General features: G+C 38.2%; 2 protein-coding genes and 1 long non-coding RNA gene across 3 annotated transcripts in view; 1 reads left to right on the top strand and 2 right to left on the bottom strand.

The window, feature by feature from the left end:
• Positions 1-182: 182 nt before the first annotated feature.
• Positions 183-11472, bottom strand: LOC118209947 (extracellular calcium-sensing receptor-like). Its single transcript, XM_035385677.1, has 7 exons — positions 11255-11472; positions 10705-10996; positions 8718-9512; positions 8387-8614; positions 4873-5055; positions 1258-1399; positions 183-1138 (listed from the first exon to the last, which is right to left on the bottom strand). The coding sequence occupies exons 1-7, from the start codon at positions 11470-11472 to the stop codon at positions 222-224; spliced, it is 2775 nt and encodes a 924-aa protein (XP_035241568.1). The 3' UTR covers positions 183-221.
• Positions 11473-16690: 5218 nt separating this feature from the next.
• Positions 16691-20676, bottom strand: LOC118209380 (extracellular calcium-sensing receptor-like). The gene is made up of 6 exons (XM_035384636.1): positions 20472-20676; positions 19947-20238; positions 18721-19515; positions 18395-18622; positions 17906-18029; positions 16691-17760 (listed from the first exon to the last, which is right to left on the bottom strand). The coding sequence occupies exons 1-6, from the start codon at positions 20537-20539 to the stop codon at positions 16850-16852; spliced, it is 2418 nt and encodes an 805-aa protein (XP_035240527.1). The 5' UTR covers positions 20540-20676; the 3' UTR covers positions 16691-16849.
• LOC118209381 overlaps positions 17438-20776 on the top strand; it is a 31544-nt gene continuing 28205 nt past the window's right edge. The window contains exon 1 of the long non-coding RNA XR_004761701.1: positions 17438-17492. This is a non-coding gene — a long non-coding RNA (uncharacterized LOC118209381). The remainder of the gene's footprint in view (positions 17493-20776) is intronic.

Here is a 20776-nt window from a genome sequence, read left to right as displayed (position 1 = left end):
ATCAAATGTAATACAAAATCTATATCAACAAATAATATGACCTCTCATGTTACACAAAAACTTTTTAATTAAACCCCCCCCTTTCTCTGTTATTGTAACGCTAGCAGACACCGGAAAAAACAGTACGCCGCTCACACACAAGTGAGTTGAAGAGCAAGCCTGTTGCGTCCACCTACCCTCTCTGGCGGACCAACCAACGATGGGTGATGGAAAACGCGTCACTAACTATGCTCCGCTTGTGATTTTTTACCCATTATATGTTTCCTTGTATTTTGCTCAGGTTGGAATAATATTATGTAACATTTTGGAAGAAAGATACAGAACAGCAAGCCAAAACTAGATGATAAAATTGCAAATATTTCCACAGCCACAGTGAACTTTCCAGGTGAGCTGACATAAGCTGGTATAAAGGTGATCCAGACTGCACAGAATATGAGCATGCTGAATGTGATGTACTTGGCTTCGTTGAAGTTGTCGGGCAGCTTACGAGCCAGAAAAGCTAAAACAAAGCACAATATAGAGAGGAGCCCAATATAACCCAATACAGCCCAGAACCCCACTGTTGATCCTACATCACATTCTAGAATGATCTTTTCTTTGTAGTGCTTCATGTTCTTGTTGGGGAATGGAGGGGATATTGTTAACCAAAGCACACAAATAAGGACCTGTATGAGAGTGAAAGCAAGAACACTCAGTCTCTGCTGCAGAGGCCCAAACCACTTCATGACATTACTGCCTGGAAGTGTAGCCCTGAAGGCCATTAACACCACTATTGTTTTCCCCAGAACACAGGAGATGCAGAGGACAAAGGTGATCCCAAACGCAGTGTGGCGCAGCATACAGGACCACTCAGAGGGCCGGCCGATGAAGGTAAGAGAGCAAAGGAAACACAGTTTCAAAGAAAAGAGCAGCAAGAAGCTCAGCTCTGAGTTGTTGGCTTTCACAATGGGTGTGTCCTTATTTATAAAGAACAGTACAGTCACAAATCCAGTGACACATGCTCCAAATATGGAAAAAATAACAAGCACAATTCCCAGAATTTCGTGAAATGACAGAAATTCAACAGCCTTTGGAACACATTGATCTCTTTTAGTATTAGACCAGTACTCTTCCATACACTGAATACAGTCATTAGAATCTGTAAGGAAATAATATCATTATTAGAACCCTGTTACAGCTATGGCCATACAGTTAAATGCAACCCAATAAAAAGTGCAACTTAGAAATGTTCTCTATAGACTGGTTAGAGTTAACTACCTGTGACATTGCTGATTTCTCCCTCAGCACAGGGCACACAGTCATAGCAGCAGACAGGCCTTCCTCTCTGCGCAGCCTTCCGGGTGCCTGGGGGACAGCTCTCACTGCATGCTGACCTGGGTTTCTGTGAAACATGGTTCAACTCTCAACTCAAAGCACCCATGGACAATGTGACGTGTAAGTAGATCATAATAATTTTTTGGAATACTTTGTCATGTAGATATGAAGCCCAAAAAAGGGGGCTTTTTAATACTTTGTGAGAGAGAGAGAGAGAGAGAGATTGTATACATTACAATATAAGGCTCTAAAAACCCAAGAGGTAAGCCCAGGAAAGTATCCCCTCAGTCAGCTGGTACTGAATCTAAACTATCTCTAATCTAAACTAACCAGTACTAACACAAACTAGCTTCAGATCAGCACTGCTTCATAATCGCCAATTAGAGTTAAGCAAACTATAAAACAAATCAAAATCATATATTTGGAACATTGGAAGAGCTGTACCAAACTCCAAAATAAACTGAATTGCTATCGGGCCCTAAACAGAGAATACACACAGGCAGAATATCTCTTCTCTGTCAGAGATATGACGCAGTGACAGATCCTGACCAAGTACAGGCTCAGTGACCACACCTTAACAATTGAAAAAGGTAGACATAAAAAGTTATGGTTGCCCAAAGAGGAATGTGTATGTGGTCACTGTAAGACAGGAGAGGTGGAGACAGAGATGCACTTCCTCCTAGACTGTGAAAAAATATTCTGCAATAAGGAAAACATATTTCAACAAATTTTCTAAAATTATAAAATCATTTCCTTCCCTGACAAACACAGAAAAGCTGAAAATAGTTCTGGGAGAAGGGTCAACAGCCCCACTCGCAGCAGAATATGTTTCAGCTTGTCACAACCTGAGGGACAGTGAGAAACTACCCATGTAAAAGGTTACCTGTTCAACTTATAACATATACATATAATTAGTTAACAAAATCCTAGTATAAATAGTCTATTGCTTTTCTCTTTCTCTCTCTCTCTCTTTTCTCCTTCTATTTGGAATTCCTGCATGTGTGTGTTTCTTTCTGTTTGTTTTTTATTTTTATGTAATGCTTTGGCAATATTTACTGTATGTATTTCATGCCAATAAAGCAAATTGAATTGAGAGAGAGAGAGAGAGAGTGAGAGAGCTTTTGCCTTCATGTCTGTCTCCTGCAATGATAACAGAAGCTAGGAAGGAAGCGTTGTTATTTCGATCCAGCACTCAAACATTTGCTTAGCTTTTTATTCTTTATTCAGCTGATGATTCTGACACTAAGTCAACCTAAATGCATCTCAGCACTACTGTCCTGTACCAGTAGTCTATGAGGCAGTGATTCGTTCAAAATTGAATGGGCCTGTCATTTGTCAACTGGTGCATTGGATCAAATATAACTGGTGTAGTCTGTCGAGTAGTTATTGGCGAGGGGTGTGTCAGGTTAACTGGAAGAGTCTGTCTTTGGAGTTGGTGCATAGGGCGTCTCGAGAATTAACTGGCTCAGTGGTTCGAGGATAACTGGCGCAGAGCCTGGTGGAGTGCTGATCAAACAGGGGACCGGGATTGCCATTCTCTGTGAAACTTGCAAACTTTAGTGGTTACTCACGGTATTGCAGTTTTGCTAGCCTCTGGTGCCAAAAAGAACATTTCCCCATTGAAGTCCATTCAAAACTAGAAATGTATGGTGGCCAGATTAAATTCTTTTGGACAATACTTTGAAACTCTAAAATTTCTTCACACATAAATAATTCCTCTCTAGGCACTGATTGTTTTTCTGAGCCCCACAGACAAAGACATAAGATTTATTTCATTCCAATTTGGTTTGCATGGTTTTATATCACAGTGCACGCACTTACATACATGGGCACACCCGTGCCTCCAATTGCCTATTTGAAGTAATAGGCAATTGTTAGTTTGCAAATTAGCTTGTGTAAAAAATTAGAAATTTAGGTGTGATTCGATCCCTGGCCTTGAAGGTCCCATAGGCAAGTGTGTTGCCAGCGAGCCACTAACAAAGTAGCTGCAACAGGCACAAATTTGTCAGGTCAAAAATATGTATTTTCATTTTTCATGTGTATGGGATGTTTTGATTGACTGGAGTAGCTAAATGTCCAGTGGGGAGATGTATTGTTTGTGGGCATGGAGTATTTGTGATGATGTAATGGGCAGGAAAAAGAAGAAGGGAAAAATGCAAAATCTCTTAAGTTTGGGGCTTTATTGTGCGGACGTGTGAAGTTGTTTGTGAATTCTGTCTGTTGATATGAAGTCAGTAGGTACAGAAATGAATGTTTTTAAGGTCTGAGAGTCTGTGGTCATTGTGGTTTTTTTTTGTAGGAAACCCTGAACTGCCAAACCCTCTGTTTTTAGCTAAGTGACTCGAAAGCTAGCTTGTCAAACATAGCCTAATAGTTATTTAGTTAGCTAGGGAACCACAACTTTCAGAAATGTTAGAATTCACATTAGGAATATCCTGGTCGCTTTTCTTCCATAAAATCATGTACCTACTCAGGTACCAGATGCAATGTCACAGTTTTTCAGACGACTTGAAAGCTCTCTCGGATCTCGCCCCTGCGGGTTAACGTCACTGCTCTGCGTTTACCAGTTTACCGTGATTCATCACGATTAGGTACCCAGTGTGCATGCTGTGGTGCTAAAAGGCCCCATATTCAAACATGGCAGCCTCCTTATACCCATATTGGCCTCATGCACCAATGAGCCGCACCCATAGGAAATCGGTAAATGGAAGCTGTCTCCTGTTCTTGTATATCTCGATGAGTCCCAAGTAGTAACATTGCTTCTCCACTTGTGCAAGATCTTCTGTTCCTAATAATCTTCTGGCGAGGCGAAACTTTTAAATAGTCTACCTTAGCACTACGCTAGACTTACATTTTTAAGTGTTCCCATTATTGAGCAGCAACAGTACTTAATTAGTGGTTTTAGATTATCCAGTTATCTTACCTTAACTATGTGCGATATTAATATAATGATACCTGCCTGTGTGTACGGTCTTAAAATGACACAAATGCAGTCTGTTATCCAACTAGCCAGCTCAAGTTGATGTTTAGCTAGTTATCAACTGTTCACTATAGAACTTTAATGCATTTTTGTGACTTCATGAAGGGTTTCTTTAAATTTGTCTAATAAGTCGTGAATGCGGTAACCCAGTATCTCCCTAACATTTTGGTGTGATTGGGCGTGGAAATCTTTGCCACCACCTTCTCATTGTCATATATCCAACCACATTAAGAAGTAGCTAGCTTCATTGCTGCTAGAAGTAAAATGTTGGCTAGTGTAGCTTCTGCTTTTATGAAGAGTAACTAGAGAAGTTACGTTTTTAAAGTAGCATACACGGTATGCACAGTGTCTTGGCTACTTATGACAAGGTTAAAAGGGTAATTTCTAATGTGCTTTCTATAGACGACTATGAGTAACATTACCCGTTCCATAATTGATAACTAAACATTGACGTGAGCATGCTAGCTAGCTAACATGCGTTCATGTCGTTTAAAGAACATATACATGGCTATAGCTGTCGTAGCGTATTTGTACAGCTAGCTAGCTACTCACTTAATGTTAAATAATTTAAAACTTACCAGTAATGATGACCGATCAACAACAGGAATGACCATAATAATGATGACAAACAGAGCACAACTTAGATTGAATTCTTCATTGAGGCCATCTAGGTGCAATGGTTTCAAATGAAAAATCAGTTTACACTGTGCTTGTGGCAGTTTCTGTTCAATAATGCCACCTGTCCATGCTTTAATGTAAATCTGTGTGAATAGCAGAAAAAGAGAGGACTGAAACAGGATGATGGGCTTGACATCTTGCAGTAAAAGAATGAATGTCATCCCTACACATATCACTCTTAAGTGCAACAATGCATGTTTTAACTGCAAGTCTTCCTTACATACTGTAATTTAGAATGACAAGAAACCAGATAACTAACTGTTGAAGTACAGGTTATAAATTGTCTGAATTGCATTCCTTTGAGGTAATGTTAGCAGTGAACGTCTTCGTTTTTCAAGAATAATCACACGCTGGACATATGCAGCGGGGGAAAATGAATTAATGATGCTGATGTTGTGTATCTTAATCTTTAACTATTTTACATGGGATTTGCAACATTTTTACCGCCTAATTATTTGTGTTTTGATTACTGACGTGTGTTTTATCTCAGGTCCCCCTTACAAAAGAGATTTTGATCTCAATGGGGTTTATTCCTGGTTAAGTAAAGGTGAAATTAAAATAAATGTAAAAATTATATTATTGTCATGCCCTTAATAGTACTGACTGTCTCCTATTAGTCAATGACATCCACCCGTATTGCCAGGCATTGTGTGGCCTTTAATTTGAACCAATATTTCAAGTGCATATCAACCAGTGACACCCATTCTTGTGCCATGGAGGGCCGAGTGTATGCAGGTTTTCATTCCAACAAATAACTTTATTTGCCGATTTCACAAATGAACACACCTTAAACCAGGGAGCAGAGAACAAATTAACATAAAATAGTGACGAGAACAGACCATTCAGCCCAACAACGCTCGCCATTTTCCTGACTAAATTGGACCTAGTGCTCTCATTACTAGCATACTAGATAATATCTAACACTGTATCAAGCCAGGTCTTGATAATTTGCAGTTTCTGGCTCTATTACATGACCTAGTAGGCCATTCCACACATTGACTACTCTCTGTGTGAAAACAATTGTTCATAATGTCTTTTCAGAATTTGCCTTTTGCTCGTTCAAGTAGCAGAACTAGAAGAATATCTTGTAGTTCACTTTGTTAATCCCTTTTATTAATTTAAAAGCTTCAATCACATCACCCCTAAATCTCAGTTTAATAAACTTGAAGAGATTAAGCATTTTAAGTCTTGATAATTTGATAATTCAGCACTTTGAGATACTGCTTGAAAAGTGCTTTATAAATAAAACCTATTATTATTATTATTATTATTATTATTATTATTATTACTATTATTATTATTATTAAGTCTTCCATAGCTTTTATTCCCAGGAATCAATTTGGTTGCCCTTATTTGAACCTTTTCCAGAGCCTCTATATCTTTTTTGCAGTACAGTCCCCAGCACTGCACACAGTACTCCAAGTGTGGTCTAACAAATGTATGAAGCTAAGTATAACTTTCTCGGATTTACACTCTGCACTTTTGGCTAATATGTCCCAGCATCCCATAGGCCTTTTTTTACTGCTACAGCACAGTTCCTAGAACCTGAAAGACCATTTTTCACATTGACCGCATTCTAGTTTTGTTCCTCCTCTGAATTAATCCTGCTTAATGTTTTTATTTCTTACATAGAACTTTACATTTGGCTATATTGAATTTCATTTGCCAGGATTCCGCCCACTTCTGGATTTTGTTTAAATCTTCTTGGATTACTTTAGTAGATTCCAAACTATTAGCTGGGCCTCCCCGTTTGATATCATCTGCAAATTTGACTAATGTACTTTCTACATCCCTGTTAAGGTCATTGATATAAATAAGAAAGAGCAATGGTCCCAGCATTGATCATTGTGGGACTCCATTTCCCAAGGTTCCCTGCTCAGACAATATCTCTCCTACTACTCTTTGTGTTCTACCCTGTAGCCAGTTCTGAATCCACTCTGAAATACCTCCTATAATTCCTCCAGTCTTCTATAAGTCCCTCGTGGTACCTTATAAAATGCATTTTGGAAAACTAAGTATATAATATTATAAGCCTTTTTATAGTCCAAACACTTGGTAGCTTCTTCAAAGAATGCCAAAAGGTTTGTCAGATGTGACTTTCTCTTGTGAAAACCATATTAGCTATCAATTTAGATGTTTTTATTTTAAGAAACACTTCTAAATTTTCTGTAATGATAGATTCTAGTATTTTACAAGATGCAAGTTAAACTTTCTGGATCAGTACTTTCTTATATATTAGTATTACCTTGCTTGCCTCAGGTATTTCTCCAGGTTCTAATGACTGTGTCAAAATACCTGCCAGTAGTTTAAATATGATCTTACCTAAACCTTTGTGTACCCTTGGGTATATGCCATAAGGGCCTACTGCCTTGTTTGTTTTTATTGCATGTAATTTATCCAATGCTTCATTCTCTATCTCAGTATCTGCTAAGACATTAGGACTACTGAATATGCCTTCCAGTCTATTAGTAACCTCTTTTCTAGTTAAACTGTCAACAAAATAACTATTTAAGGCATTCTTATGAAGCAATGCTCCTTATTCATTCCTGATACACCTGACATCCTCCACTTTTCTTTTCCTACTACAGAATTGAAAGAATTCGGATTTCGGATTACTTTTTGCATCTTGGACAATTTGCCTATCAAAGAGCAAAATAAGGTGCACATGTGTAGATGCAATGTTATTGCCTTGGTCTGCACTTTGACGGGCTCTGCACCAGTTATCTTTGATCGACTGATACCTAAAGATGCTAGCTATCTCAGCCTATACATGTTTTAGCTGCCCCTCCATGTTAACTGTTTTCCAATTATGAATGACACTGTGACATTGACCCGAAAGTACATATGTGCTGTTATTTATAGATATTATTTTCTCAGGAGAATGCAAAACTTCTACAAGGGAAAGGAAACGTTTTATGAGATCTCGCAAAAGTATTTTCTTTTTTTGTCTGCAACCATGTCCCTTTACAGCAGTGGTAACCAACCCTGTTCCTGGAGATGTACTGTGTAGGTTTTCTCTCCAACCCTAACAAAGCACACGTAATTAAACAACAAAATATATACACTGAGCTGCTAACTAGTAGATTCAGGTGTGCCAAATTAGGGTTGAAATGAAAAACTCCTGAATGGCAGATATCCAGGAACAGAGCTGGTTACCACTGCTTTAGGGGCTCTATATATAGCATCAAATACTGGATACATATTATGCTGGACTTTCTACAGTACCATTATAGTCTTAACTGATACATGCTCTCTCTCTGTCCTGCTGTAGTTTTATTTATGTATGCTGTTGAACTGTTTGAACTGAACTGTCATATCTAATTATTTATCTCAATCAGTGCTAATAGCTGCATACGGGTATAAGGCTGCATACTGTCATCGGACCACCTTTTTATGTTGTGCCTAAACACTTACCTGTTTTTGTCCACCAGCCCAAACCGTAGTAACAGGGCTCATCACAAACTGCTGTCCAGGTGGCAAAGAGGCATCATAGTGGCCAACCACTCTGAACTCTACTGCACCATCAGGACCAAGCTGCCAGTTCACCAGCTCATAACTGGCTATTGGGTCTCCATTACTGTCAAATGAGACTTTCTCTCCAGTTCCCAGAGTAAAATTGACTTCTTTCAGAGCTGTAAGTACCTTTGGAGAAATAGCAAACAAATACTTACTGACATAAATACTGAAGTGGATTTTTTCATCATGAGGATTTTATTAGCTTTATAAGAAGGGTTTATTTATTTACCTGCCAGGGCTCTGTTTTCACCCTGTTTGCGCAGCCTTGATGGGGTGTACATGTCAATAAGCCATGTAGAGAATGAGCCACAGCGTATACTGCTTTGTAAACATTGCTGGAGATTCTCAGCTCTGATACGTCGGTGTATTCATTTTCCAGTTCGGTTAAGCTCTCAGATCCCTTGCAGGGATTCATTTGAGGTAGATTGTTTTCATTTATGAGGGAGCATTGAAACGCATTTTCCCAAAAGTCTATGACAACAGTATTATTTGGGTATTTTGATGGGTGAAGTTTCAACAAAAACTCTTTAAAGCCATTTATTTTGCCTTTGGGGACAGCAAAGCCAATAGACCCTCCCAGTATTCTGAAAGTTGTAGGTGTTACTAAACTGCTTGCTGTTATCCACCCTTCACTGCCAACCATTTGGAGACCTGTAATATTCTGAAGCGTCAGCTGCTCCAGTAACATGTACATTTCACCCACACTAAGAAATACGACAATGACCTTTGCAGTACCTCTTTTGATAACATCTGCAACCTTCAATAATTTATCTGATTCCGTTATGTGAAATTTCTCTGAATACTCAATGCAGATTCCTTCTTGTTGAGCAGCTTTTATAAACGTGGCCATCCCATTGTTGCCATAGTCACTATCACTTCTCACTGCTCCTATCCAGGTCCAGCCAAAGTGTTTCACCAGCTGAGCCAGTGCTCTGCTCTGGTAATAGTCACTGGGAATGGTTCTGAAGAATGTGGGAAATTCTTTTCTGTTGCTCAAGCATGCACAGGTAGCAAAGTGACTGATCTGAAAACAACACAAAAGGGAAAAGGTATGAGAACTTTGTATAGACAGTGATTCAATGTATACTATAGTCATTTTATAGATCATGAGGAAAATATATTATGTGTATATGTAGTGTCTGTATGTGTTTGTGCATGTATGTATCTGTGTGTGTGTGTGTGTGTGTGTCCATGTGTGTAAGTGTATGTGGCTGAACCAAAAAGCAACTCAGTCACATGTACAGCATGCTGCTTCTTTGAAAATTTTTGAAATTTAAATTTGATTATAAAATGTGAGTATGGATTTTCATGTCTGAATATGAGTTACGGTTGTCTCTATCAGGATGCTGTAATGGTAAATCCTATAATAGTACATCCCCACAATGCCAAGTCAATTTTTTTTGTATCTGTTTATTTTTTCCCCACAGGTGTAGTGTTTTTCAACCATCTCACTGTTAACAAAACAGGTGAATCTATATTTACTATACATCTTTGGAATGTCTTTTTGTCTACATACGTATATTACAATCACCTAGCAATTGTTCTTCATCCAGAGCAATATATAAGTGGAATATATTCAAAAAGAAAGAGTTCTGTTGGGCATTGGCATGTCAGTTTGCAATTTCCACCACATTTTAAGAATGTAAACATATTAGAAAAAAGCAATTTCTGACACATACAATGTCAGTAACCTATCTTACAAATGTAATCAACAAATGTCTGCAGAAACTTTCAGTATGTTAGAAAAAGTAACAAGAGCTATGCAATTTTAATTTGCGAGTTAAGTGTTATGTAAATTAAAATTGCTGATTTAATACTTCCACATTAATGAATCTGGGGATTTTGTGAGTTATGCTGTTTTGGTCAACAAAGTTTTGTAAATGGTTTTGAACATTAATTTTATAACCACATACACCACAATACACCCATCAAATACATGAAAACTTTGCTAGGGACTATTGATTCATGATTGCTAGAAGCATGCAGTCACCAAAATAAATTTGCAATATCAGAGGGCTTTTAAAAAATGTTTTTCCCCCAAATATTTAACATAAATGTAATATTTTCCATTATTGCTATTTTTACTATGACATTCACGCAACAGAAAACCCCTGGATAGGAAACTTCGAAAAAGTTTCTTCTTATGCTACTTTAACTTTTAAATGTCAATAAATGCTGACTTGTTTTGCAGTAACTGTAAGACTAAAATAACTCACCACTGGAATTTGAAATAATCCTACTGTTGCAGCAATTGCCATAGTGTTTGTAGATACTGAGTCTCCAATGATAGCGTGCACTACGGCTGGTGTGGAGCAAGATGTGTCGGTCAGTGTGTCCTCATAACCGTTCATCAGAGCCATGGCTGATTGTATAGAAATTGCTGCAGAGTCGCAGGTGTCATATATTTTATATCCAAGAGATACTCCTGGGAGGATGTCAGTTCTGTTGTTTATTTCTTCAATGGTGAAGATCATCGTCTGGGCCACCCGGAATTCTCTTAAGTCAACTCTAGAAATGACAAATTATGTGGATTGTTTTAATAATCATTGTAATACTAATAATACAATTTTACACAGTCATGTGGCATTCTATGAAAAGGCAGTCATCATGTATTTACCCAGCAGGCAAAAATAATGCTGGGTAAGATGTGTAAATTCAATAGCTTACATTTTTCACATTATTGATATTACTTTTAGGATTATTCGAATCACAAAAAATATCATCAAATTACCACCATTACAAAAAACTCGTACAGGTTAACCTCACCGAGAGCATCTCAGCGGTTCTGGTTTGGCATTAAATTTGATGGTTGTGTCCAAAGGAATATCGTACAAAGTGAAGACTCCACCGATGTTGATGTCTCCATGTTGATAGAATCTTGGCTTGGCTGCCCTCCCCAGTATTCTGCATGGTGGGGTCTGTGCTGCAGCCCAGAGGACTGTTAGTGCCAGCAGAATGATCTGCAGATCCATCCCACTGCACATCTCAGATCCAGCACTGCTGTGTACCAGGTTTAAATACAGTATTTTTTTTTTACCGTCTTACTGTGATTCTCAAAGGCATAACCAGGAAATGCAAGTTGAGAGCAACAGACAGAGGTAACAGACAAATACATTTCCTAGAAACACTGCGATCATTGTCAACACTTTTCAATGTAGTTAAGTTTTTCCTTTCAGTATTTTGCAAATTGATAAATATTTTGAAATACTTTTGTCTACCCTGTGCTTCACACGCACACACACACACACACACACACACACACACACTTTGAAGACATGACTTTATGACCAAGTGGGATTTTTTGTTTGTTAAATTAGTATTTTGTATTTACTTAATTTATATGTATAACGGATAAACTTAAATATATTTGAAATCATCATTATAGCCATGATGGAAAGTCAGGATATAAAATTTCATTTAATCACTGAGCATTGGTGTATTTTTGGCTGCATGTACATTATGGAAGTGCTGCATTTTTAAACAGATTTTGATGATTAATGCAGTATTTGCCAATAAACACAAAATGTTTTGCATTTAATATAAATACAAACCAAAAATGCAGAAATAAGTATAATTTGTGTGAAACAAGTAATAATAATTGTAATTTCCTTTGAATTAGGTCATTCCTACAATATTGAGCAGTCTAATGTATCTTATTGTTGGAGATTTTAAAATCAGCTTTAACATGTATTTCTTTGTCTATTTTTTTTTTCTACATAAAATGATAATATGCACGAGAAGAAAACTGTTTTCTTTTCTGACTCGTATACTTTATTTCAAATTACTGATGGTCACATAAAATGTCGAAGATAATGGTTTTGAATACATTTTTACAGTCAAAAATGGGTCTGAGAAACAAGAACAGAAGAGAAGGCACCAACAAAAATTTTAAGAGTGATAAATAACTTGATAAATAAGCACAGTGTTTCCATAATTTGTGCCAGTACTGTAGTTACTGGTGTTATTTCTTTCATTGTCGACCGTGGTATTAACATCAATTTTGTTATCAACATCAGTACCAGTCCTTTTTAAGGCACACTATCAAAGTGACATGTTCCCTGGTATTTTTTGTGTAAAATGTTATTTTCCTCTCATTTTATTTGTATTTTTACAGAGCAAAATCTAAAGATAATGTTGAACAACAAGGGTTGTTATGTCTTATTTTGAATAGTTTATTCATACCCTGTAAATATGACCTTGTTGGTATATTGGGGAACTTGGCACATAATTGGTTGTGCTGTTACAAACAAACTTGCCCTCATCTATAAGTTGCCAATGCCGATCCAGAAATACTACTACATTTCCTGAACAATATCTAATCAATCAGCTCCAGAGCTAGCATTCTGAAGAATCCAGTCACATCCCCTCCCTTTTTTGCATCTGTCAATATTAATTGCATTGTTGCTAACTGACTTGGCGCTAATGTATGTATTATCGGTAATAAATTGCTAGCTGGTACTATTTGGTTTCCCAAGCTAGTTAGCACAAATAGTATTTGCATATTGTTTGCCTCCTCAGATACAGCTGGTAAACATAGTATCTAGCTGCCTAGTGCTAGCTGCATCTCTTTTTCTTATATTTTGATTTATTTTCCTTTATTTTTACCTTAACTTGACTCAAGCTAATAAAGTTTTCCTATCATTTCATCAATGTAAAATTTTAAGAAATATAATTTTCCCAAATATATCTAAATATCTCTCCCTTTTTGTGAGACAAGACTGGGCTTTTGTTGACAGTTAGTAAATGAGAAAATCTATGGGTCAGTTGGCACATGTAAACATACCAAAACATGATTATTTCATTTTATAAGTATTTTATTTCCTGTACATTTGTATTTTAATATCTATGATATGTCACCAGATAGCTTTTGACTCTGGGCCAAATTGGCCTCCACGTTGGCACATCTGCATTACATTTACACTAATTTCACGGCCCCATGTTGGGTATGGCCGGAGTGCAGGTTGTAACACTGAAGTGAGCGGAGTCATCTGCACTTTCACAGTCAATCTATACTGGATAAATCAATGTGGATATGGGCCAATTTAATGGTGCTGGCTGCATCCATTCATTTCCAGTTCAGATGGCATTTGACCCCTTATTAGATACAACACAAAGGGCCATATTTACTAAGGATTTGCACTAACGAGATAAATAGCGTTTTTCCATATTTACTAAGGTGCCGCACCAGAGATTTACGCTGGTAAAGCAAGAAAAATGCAGCATCCCTAAAATTTGTGTGTTTGCGTTAACGGCACAAATATGGGAGGAGAGAATGGAAATGTATGCATATGACTTGCTGCATGAGATTTATCATGGCTGGTGGCAATTGCGGCAAAGGTAATTGCGTCTGTTTTTAACGTCTGTGAAAAGCAGGTTGTAAAGGGTTCTCAAGTTCCTCTGCCCACAAACCACACAGTCCACAATTCTGTGTCTCACTCAGGATTTATTGTGTGCTTCCATACACAAACAGGTAAACAAACTAAACACACGTGGCAGATAAAGGGATTAGACGCCTCATAGCTCCCGCGTGCGTCTCTCATTCCCAAGCCCCGGTCTCACTGCAGGCAGAACAGATACCAAGTGTTACCAATCACTGTAGTTGCCTACAGCTGTGGTTGCAGGCCAGCTAAATCGCTCCCTCTCTGCCTGCAGATGGCGCCGTAAACACACCACCCCAGCACATACCCCCACCACCCAACTTGGGCCAGAGAGCTGTAATGGAGCGACAGCATGCTACTCAGCAGGTATCCCTTCTTGCTCCCATACAGAATTAATTGGCAATAGGATATATTCCAATGGTATATTTCCCAAACACTTAAAGAGCTCACATCCTTGCCCTTCCCTTTCAGTGGTGTTCCTTCCGCTCTCAATTGCCCACTGCAGCACATGCAGCATTAAAAATACATTCGCAAAATCATTATTATCAGTCTACTAAATGGCAACATGCATCATTTATCCTTCAGCACCTTAAGTCTTCTATCTATGATATAAACAAATAAGCAATGAAATAAATACATAAATAAAAAGTAATGAAACTTAGCATTAAATAAATAAAAAAGCAATGAAATATATAATGAAATAAATAAATAAGCAATGAAATAAATAAACATCTATTCGTTACTTCATGTCTGTTTTATTTCATGGTGCTTTTATTTCTGAAGGGATCTTATTTATTTCTATACGTATTTATTTCAATGCATATTTTTTTCCACTCGTATTTATTTCAACCAAGCGGCTAAAACCGAGCTTCATTTTTGAAGCTAACTTCCAGGTCTTGTTGAGAGACGTTGCTCATTGCAGCAGTGTGCTTGGCTTCAGGCTTCAAGTGTTTTTGTTCCACCTATCACTGTGAGTCAATGGTAACAATACTGCCCAAATATGAAGTCGATAATTTTTCTCACAAGAAAATCTAGTCACAGTAAGTGTCTAATGTCTCCCCATGTGCGGATTTAAGCTATTGTGTTATTTGGAGAATATTTTAATATTACCATTTAACACAAATTCTTTTCTCAATGCTGCAACTAACAAGAAATCCATAACCATTATATTTACATAACATTTATTTGGCAGACACTTTTATCCAAAGCGATGTACTATAAGTACACAACCATGTTAAATGGAATTTTGCAAGTTTCATCCAGTCTTGTTGCGAATCATTGATCTGAACTGACTTTTTAGTTAGCTACATTGCTACGTTACAACAAGGTAGCATTGCATTCGAGAGACAGTTTGCGAGGTCGGTACCGGTCGGTAGCATTAGCTAGCATTAGATTGTGTTAATTACATTAGCTAGCTAGCTAACGCAACGTTACCTGATATGAGAGATGGATGCTGTGCGCAACGTTGTCTAAACTAATGTTGCCTTTCTTGACATGGTCCGGTAGCTAGTGTTAGCTGTGCAAATAGCTATGTAATTTAGTAATGTTACATTGTTATCAAATGTAGTAGGAAATCTACATCAACAAATAATATGACCTCTCATGTTACACAAAAACCTATTAGGGTTCCATAACCCCCCCCCCCCCTTCTCTGTTATTGTAAGGCTAGCAGACACCGGAAAAAACAGTGCGCCGCTCACACACAAGTGAGTTGAAGAGTGAGCCTGTTGCGTCCACCTACCCTCTCTGGCGGACCAACCACTGATGGGTGATGGAAAATGCGTCACTAACTATGCGCCGCTTCTGATTTTCTGAGTTTTTTCCGGGAATGTCGCCACAGACACCCAGTTCTTTAATCATAAATTATAATAATAATAATAATATAAATTAATATAACAATACGCTCAATCACCATTGTGTTACCTAATTCAGCGATAGATAGTGACTGAACAGACATTTATTTTAATGAAAATCTTCAAGATTATTACTGTAGGAGAATTTTGAGACTCCCCATGATTGTGATGACGTCACATGTTAAAGTTAAGGTATTCCCATCAATGTTGATCAGACTGTTTCCTCCAAACTCTCAATGCTGCATGTTAAAAATATATCACATGTATAACTATATACTAATATAATCAATATGTAATCCAATAAACCTATATCAGTAGTTGCAGCTAAGCTTATGGAAACGCAAGAAACCACAGTGTACACTGTAGAAAAAAAGCAAACGCAGAAGGCTTAAAAAACCATACTTACTCAGCAGAAAATTATTGCCAAATAGAAGTGCTAGAAGACTAATACTTTACAGTGACCCCTGTGTAACCCGAATACAGTAGAAAAGTACAGGAGGCTATACCTCTGTGAATTTGTATGCGTAATGGAAAAATACAGAAAGCGATGACGTGTATGCATAGTGGAAAAGTACAGAGTAAGGGAAAGTTGGGGTAACTTTCCACTACGATAAGATCGCCATAGAACCGAAAATCATTGATACGATAAAATCACCATAGAACCGAAAATCATTGATACGATAAGATCACCATAGAACCGAAAATCATTGTGGTGCCAAGAAGGTCAGGTTGACCCACGAGCAGGAAACTGAAAATCCTTACGCTGCCAAAAAAGATCCTTACTGTGCCAAAAAGACCAGATGGCTGGTATTTTTAGAAATGTGTTAAGGGGGGTTGTGAAGCACAATTTGTGTATAAAATGTGTGCAAAACTGACAATCGAGGTTCAATTCGGCTGAATTGATCCGGCTTTGTGCACCTGTGCAATAAAGTCTAAACTTTCTGAAGAGCTTGCTACTGTTGTGTCTTTTCCCTCGTGAAATTGTTTTCTACAGATTGGCGATAGGCGTGGAAGTCTGTCGGTTCCTAGACACGACATTACTTTAAGACATTGCATTCTTATTTGACAGATGACTCTATTGTCCAGTATCCTATACAGATCTCTTGGGAATAAAATAGTGCGGGCAATCACTAAGATATCACATCTGTTTTACCCATTATATGCTTTCTCGTATTTTGCTCAGGTCTGAATAATATTATATAACATTTTGGAAGAAAAATACAGAACAGCAAACCAAAACTAGATGCTAAAATAGCAAAGATCTCCACAGCTACAGTTAACTTTCCAGGTGAGCTGACATAAGCTGGGATAAAGGTGATCCAGACTGCACAGAATATGAGCATGCTGAATGTGATGTACTTGGCTTCATTGAAGTTGTCAGGCAGCTTACGAGCCAGAAAAGCTAAAACAAAGCACAAGATGGAGAGGAGTCCGATATAACCCAGTACAGCCCAGAACCCCACTGCTGATCCGACATCACATTCTAGAATGATCTTTTCTTTGTAGTGCTTCATGTTCTTGTTGGGGAATGGAGGGGATATTGTTAACCAAAGCACACAAATAAGGACCTGTATGAAAGTGAAAGCAAGAACACTCAGTCTCTGCTGCAGAGGCCCAAACCACTTCATTACATTACTGCCTGGAAGTGTAGCCCTGAAGGCCATTAACACCACTATTGTTTTTCCCAAAACACAAGAGATGCAGAGGACAAAGGTGATCCCAAACGCAGTGTGGCGCAGCATACAGGACCACTCAGAGGGCCGGCTGATGAAGGTAAGAGAGCAAAGGAAACACAGTTTCAATGAAAAGAGCAGCAGGAAGCTCAGCTCTGAGTTGTTGGCTTTCACAATGGGGGTCTGTCTGTACATAAAGAACAGCACAGCCACAAATGCAGTAATACACGCTCCAAATATTGAAAAAATGACAAGCATGATTCCCATAATTTCTTGAAAGGATAGAAATTCCACCATCTTTAAAACACATTGATCTCTTTCAGCATTAGACCAATATTCTTCCAGACACAGAATGCAGTCATTAGAATCTGTAAGAAAACCATACGTATTATTATTATCATTATTAGAACCCTCTTACAGCTATGCATGTACATTACAATGATCAGATGCACCACAATACAAAATGCACAACTTTAAAATGTTTGATGTAAACCTGTTTCAACTCTGAATTACCTGTAGTATTGCTGATTTCTCCTTCAGTACAGGGCACACAGTCATAGCAGCAGACAGGCCTTCCTCTCTGTACAGCCTTCCGGGTGCCTGGGGGACAGCTCTCACTGCACGCTGACCTGGGTTTCTGTGCATGATGTACAAGATGCTTCAACTCTTAAACTCAAAGCACCGAAGGACACAGATGTGTAAATACTTTTATGTGTAATTACTTTCCTCAGTACAGTCATCTCTCATACGTGTGTGATTTATTTTTCTGTTGTAGTTTTATTGATGTAAGCCACTAAGCATTTTACAGTCTGGCAAATGAAGAATTGTGAAAAAAATATTTTGAAGGAACAGGCCAATTGTTTGAAACAATATGCCATTTCTTCTGTTTCGTGAGTTGCACTCTTAGCTATTACATAATGTTTTAGCTCAATCAATGCTGAAAGATGAATACAGGTAGCTGTGATGTTATTAGACCTCTGCATGTAGTGCATGAACACTTACCTCTTTTTGCCCACCTGCCCAAACCATACTAAGAGGACTCATCACAAACTGCTGCCCAAATGGTAAAGAAGCATCATAGTAGCCAACCACTCTGAATTCTACTGTACCATCAGGACCAAGTTGCCAGTTCACCACCTCATATCTGGCTATGGGGTCCCCATTACTGTCAAAAGAGACTTTTTCCCCAGTTTCCAAAGTGAAATTGACTTTTTTCAAAGCCCTAAGTACCTGTAGAGAAACAAGGATTTCAGCCAAGAAAAAGGCTTGCTTGGCTTTGTTCATAGTGGAGGTTTTATTAACCATGTAAGACAGAGTGATTGAGTTACCTGCCAGGGCTCTGTTTTCTCCGTGTTTGTGCAGCCTTGATGGGGTGTACATGCCACCAGGTCATGTAGATAATGAGCAACAGCGTATACTGCTTTGTAGACATTGTTGGAGATTCTCAGCTCTGATACATCAGTGTATTCATTTTCCAGTTCAGTCAAGCTCTCAGATCCAGTGCAGGGGTTAAGATGAGGATTTTCATCTCCATTTCCTAGATAACACTGAAAAGCAGCTTCCCAAAAGTCTGTAACATCAGTGTTATTAGGGTACTTGGATGGATGGAGTTTTAATATAAATTCTTGTAAGCCATGTATTTTGCCTTGGGTGATAGCAAAGCCAATAGATCCTCCCAGTGTTTGGAAACTTCTCAGGGACGCTAGACTGCTTGCTGTTATCCAGCCTTCACTCCCAACCATTTGAAAACCAGTAATATTCTGAAAGGTCAGCTGCTCCAAAAACGGGCTCATTTCACTCTGGCCAAGGAATACTACAATTACCGTTGCAGTGCCTCTTTTGATAACATCTACAACCTTCAGTAATTTCTCTGGCTCTGTTCTGTGAAATTTCTCAGAATACTCAATGCAGATCCCTTCCTGTTGAGCAGCTTTTGTAAATGTGGCCATTCCGTTGTTGCCGTAGTCATCATCACTGCTCACTGCTCCTATCCAGGTCCAGCCAAAGTGCTTCACCAGCTGAGCCAGTGCTCTGCTCTGGTAATAGTCACTGGGAATAGTTCTAAAGAATGTGGGGAACCTTTTTCTATTGCTCAGACATGCACATGTTGAAAAGTGACTGATCTGAAAAAAGTCAATATAAAGAATATGAAAACATAATAATGAATGAGAGAGATAGAGAGACTGGATATCATATAATTGACACAATGAAAAAAAACTTTTGCTTTTTAAAAATTGAAAACAATAAGCAAATTCATCAGGATAAAATATTAGGGACTTTTCAGTTCAAATCCATTATAATTATACTTTGTGTTTGGCAAGATCAATTGATATTAGCAGATGGGACAACTATGTTTATTGTAGTATCATTGTTGAGTTAAAATGTTTTCACATTTCCCATAATCATTGTTCTTTACCATTTCATTTTCACAGGAGAAAAGTCCTGCTTAGGACACCTAAACATACTTGGCATGACTATTCTCATTTCATTCACACTTACATATCAGTGAATTAACTGTTTGGGAGTATATACAAAGGAGTAAAGGAACTCTTACCAGTGGAATCTGAAATAATCCAACAGTTGCTGCAATTGCAATGGCATTAGTAGAAATGGATGCCCCAATAATGGCCTGCACTACTGCTGGTGTGGAGCATGATGTGTCAGACAATGTATCCTCATAACCATTCATCATAGTCATGGCTGCTCTTGAAGCGAATATTGGAGAGGCACATGAATCGTGTATCTTATATCCAAGAGATACACCTGGGAGGAGGTCAGTTCTGTTGTTTATTTCTTCAGTGGCAAAGATCATGGTCTGGGCCAACCGAAATTCTCTCAAATGAATTCTGGAAATTACACACTTTATTATTGCTTGACAGGCCAACCATGTGGAGGGTAACTTACAAAGACTATTCAGTAGATAGGAGTTTCTTGAATATTATTATTGTATACAATTAAATATTTTTTTCTGTAAGAAATATTCTTGATATTATCCTTAGTTTAATATGAATTTCAGAAAAATTGTCAAATAACCACTAATAGAAAGAGTAGCTAAATGTTATTTAATAATGAATCTCACCGTGAACACTTCTGGTGCTCCGGTTTGGTGTCAAATTTGTTGCTTATTTCCCTGGGAATTTGGTGCATAGCGAAGACCCCGCCGATGTTGATGTCTCCATGTTGATAGAAGCTGGGCTTGGCTGCTCTCCCCAGTATTCTGCATGGTGGGGTCTGTGCTGCAGCCCAGAGGACTGTTAGTGCCAGCAAAATGATCTGCAGATCCATCCCACTACACATCTCAGATCCAGCACTGCTGTGTACCAGGTTTAAATATAGCAGTTTTAATTCTCCATCGATCTGTGATTCTCAAAGGCATAACCAAGA

This window comes from Anguilla anguilla, chromosome 12, assembly GCF_013347855.1.
Source record: "Anguilla anguilla isolate fAngAng1 chromosome 12, fAngAng1.pri, whole genome shotgun sequence".
In the NCBI taxonomy this organism is placed as follows: domain Eukaryota; kingdom Metazoa; phylum Chordata; class Actinopteri; order Anguilliformes; family Anguillidae; genus Anguilla; species Anguilla anguilla.
The sequence above is the reverse complement of the archived record's forward strand: the minus strand, read 5'-3'. Positions and strand labels throughout refer to the sequence as shown.

What these genes read in the sequence shown, in the direction of transcription:
- LOC118209947 (XM_035385677.1), bottom strand. Translation starts at nt 11,472, where the DNA reads ATGTGCAGTGGGATGGATCTGCAGATCATTCTGCTGGCACTAACAGTC. An exon ending in TGAAAACAGAGCCCTGGCAG is followed by an intron (nt 8,615 to 8,717) that starts GTAAATAAATAA and finishes ATTTCTCCAAAG; the next exon opens with GTACTTACAGCTCTGAAAGA. An exon ending in AGAAATCAGCAATGTCACAG is followed by an intron (nt 1,139 to 1,257) that starts GTAGTTAACTCT and finishes ATTTCCTTACAG; the next exon opens with ATTCTAATGACTGTATTCAG.
- LOC118209380 (XM_035384636.1), bottom strand. Translation starts at nt 20,539, where the DNA reads ATGCACCAAATTCCCAGGGAAATAAGCAACAAATTTGACACCAAACCG. An exon ending in GATTATTTCAGATTCCACTG is followed by an intron (nt 19,516 to 19,946) that starts GTAAGAGTTCCT and finishes GACTTTTTTCAG; the next exon opens with ATCAGTCACTTTTCAACATG. An exon ending in AGAAAACAGAGCCCTGGCAG is followed by an intron (nt 18,623 to 18,720) that starts GTAACTCAATCA and finishes GTTTCTCTACAG; the next exon opens with GTACTTAGGGCTTTGAAAAA.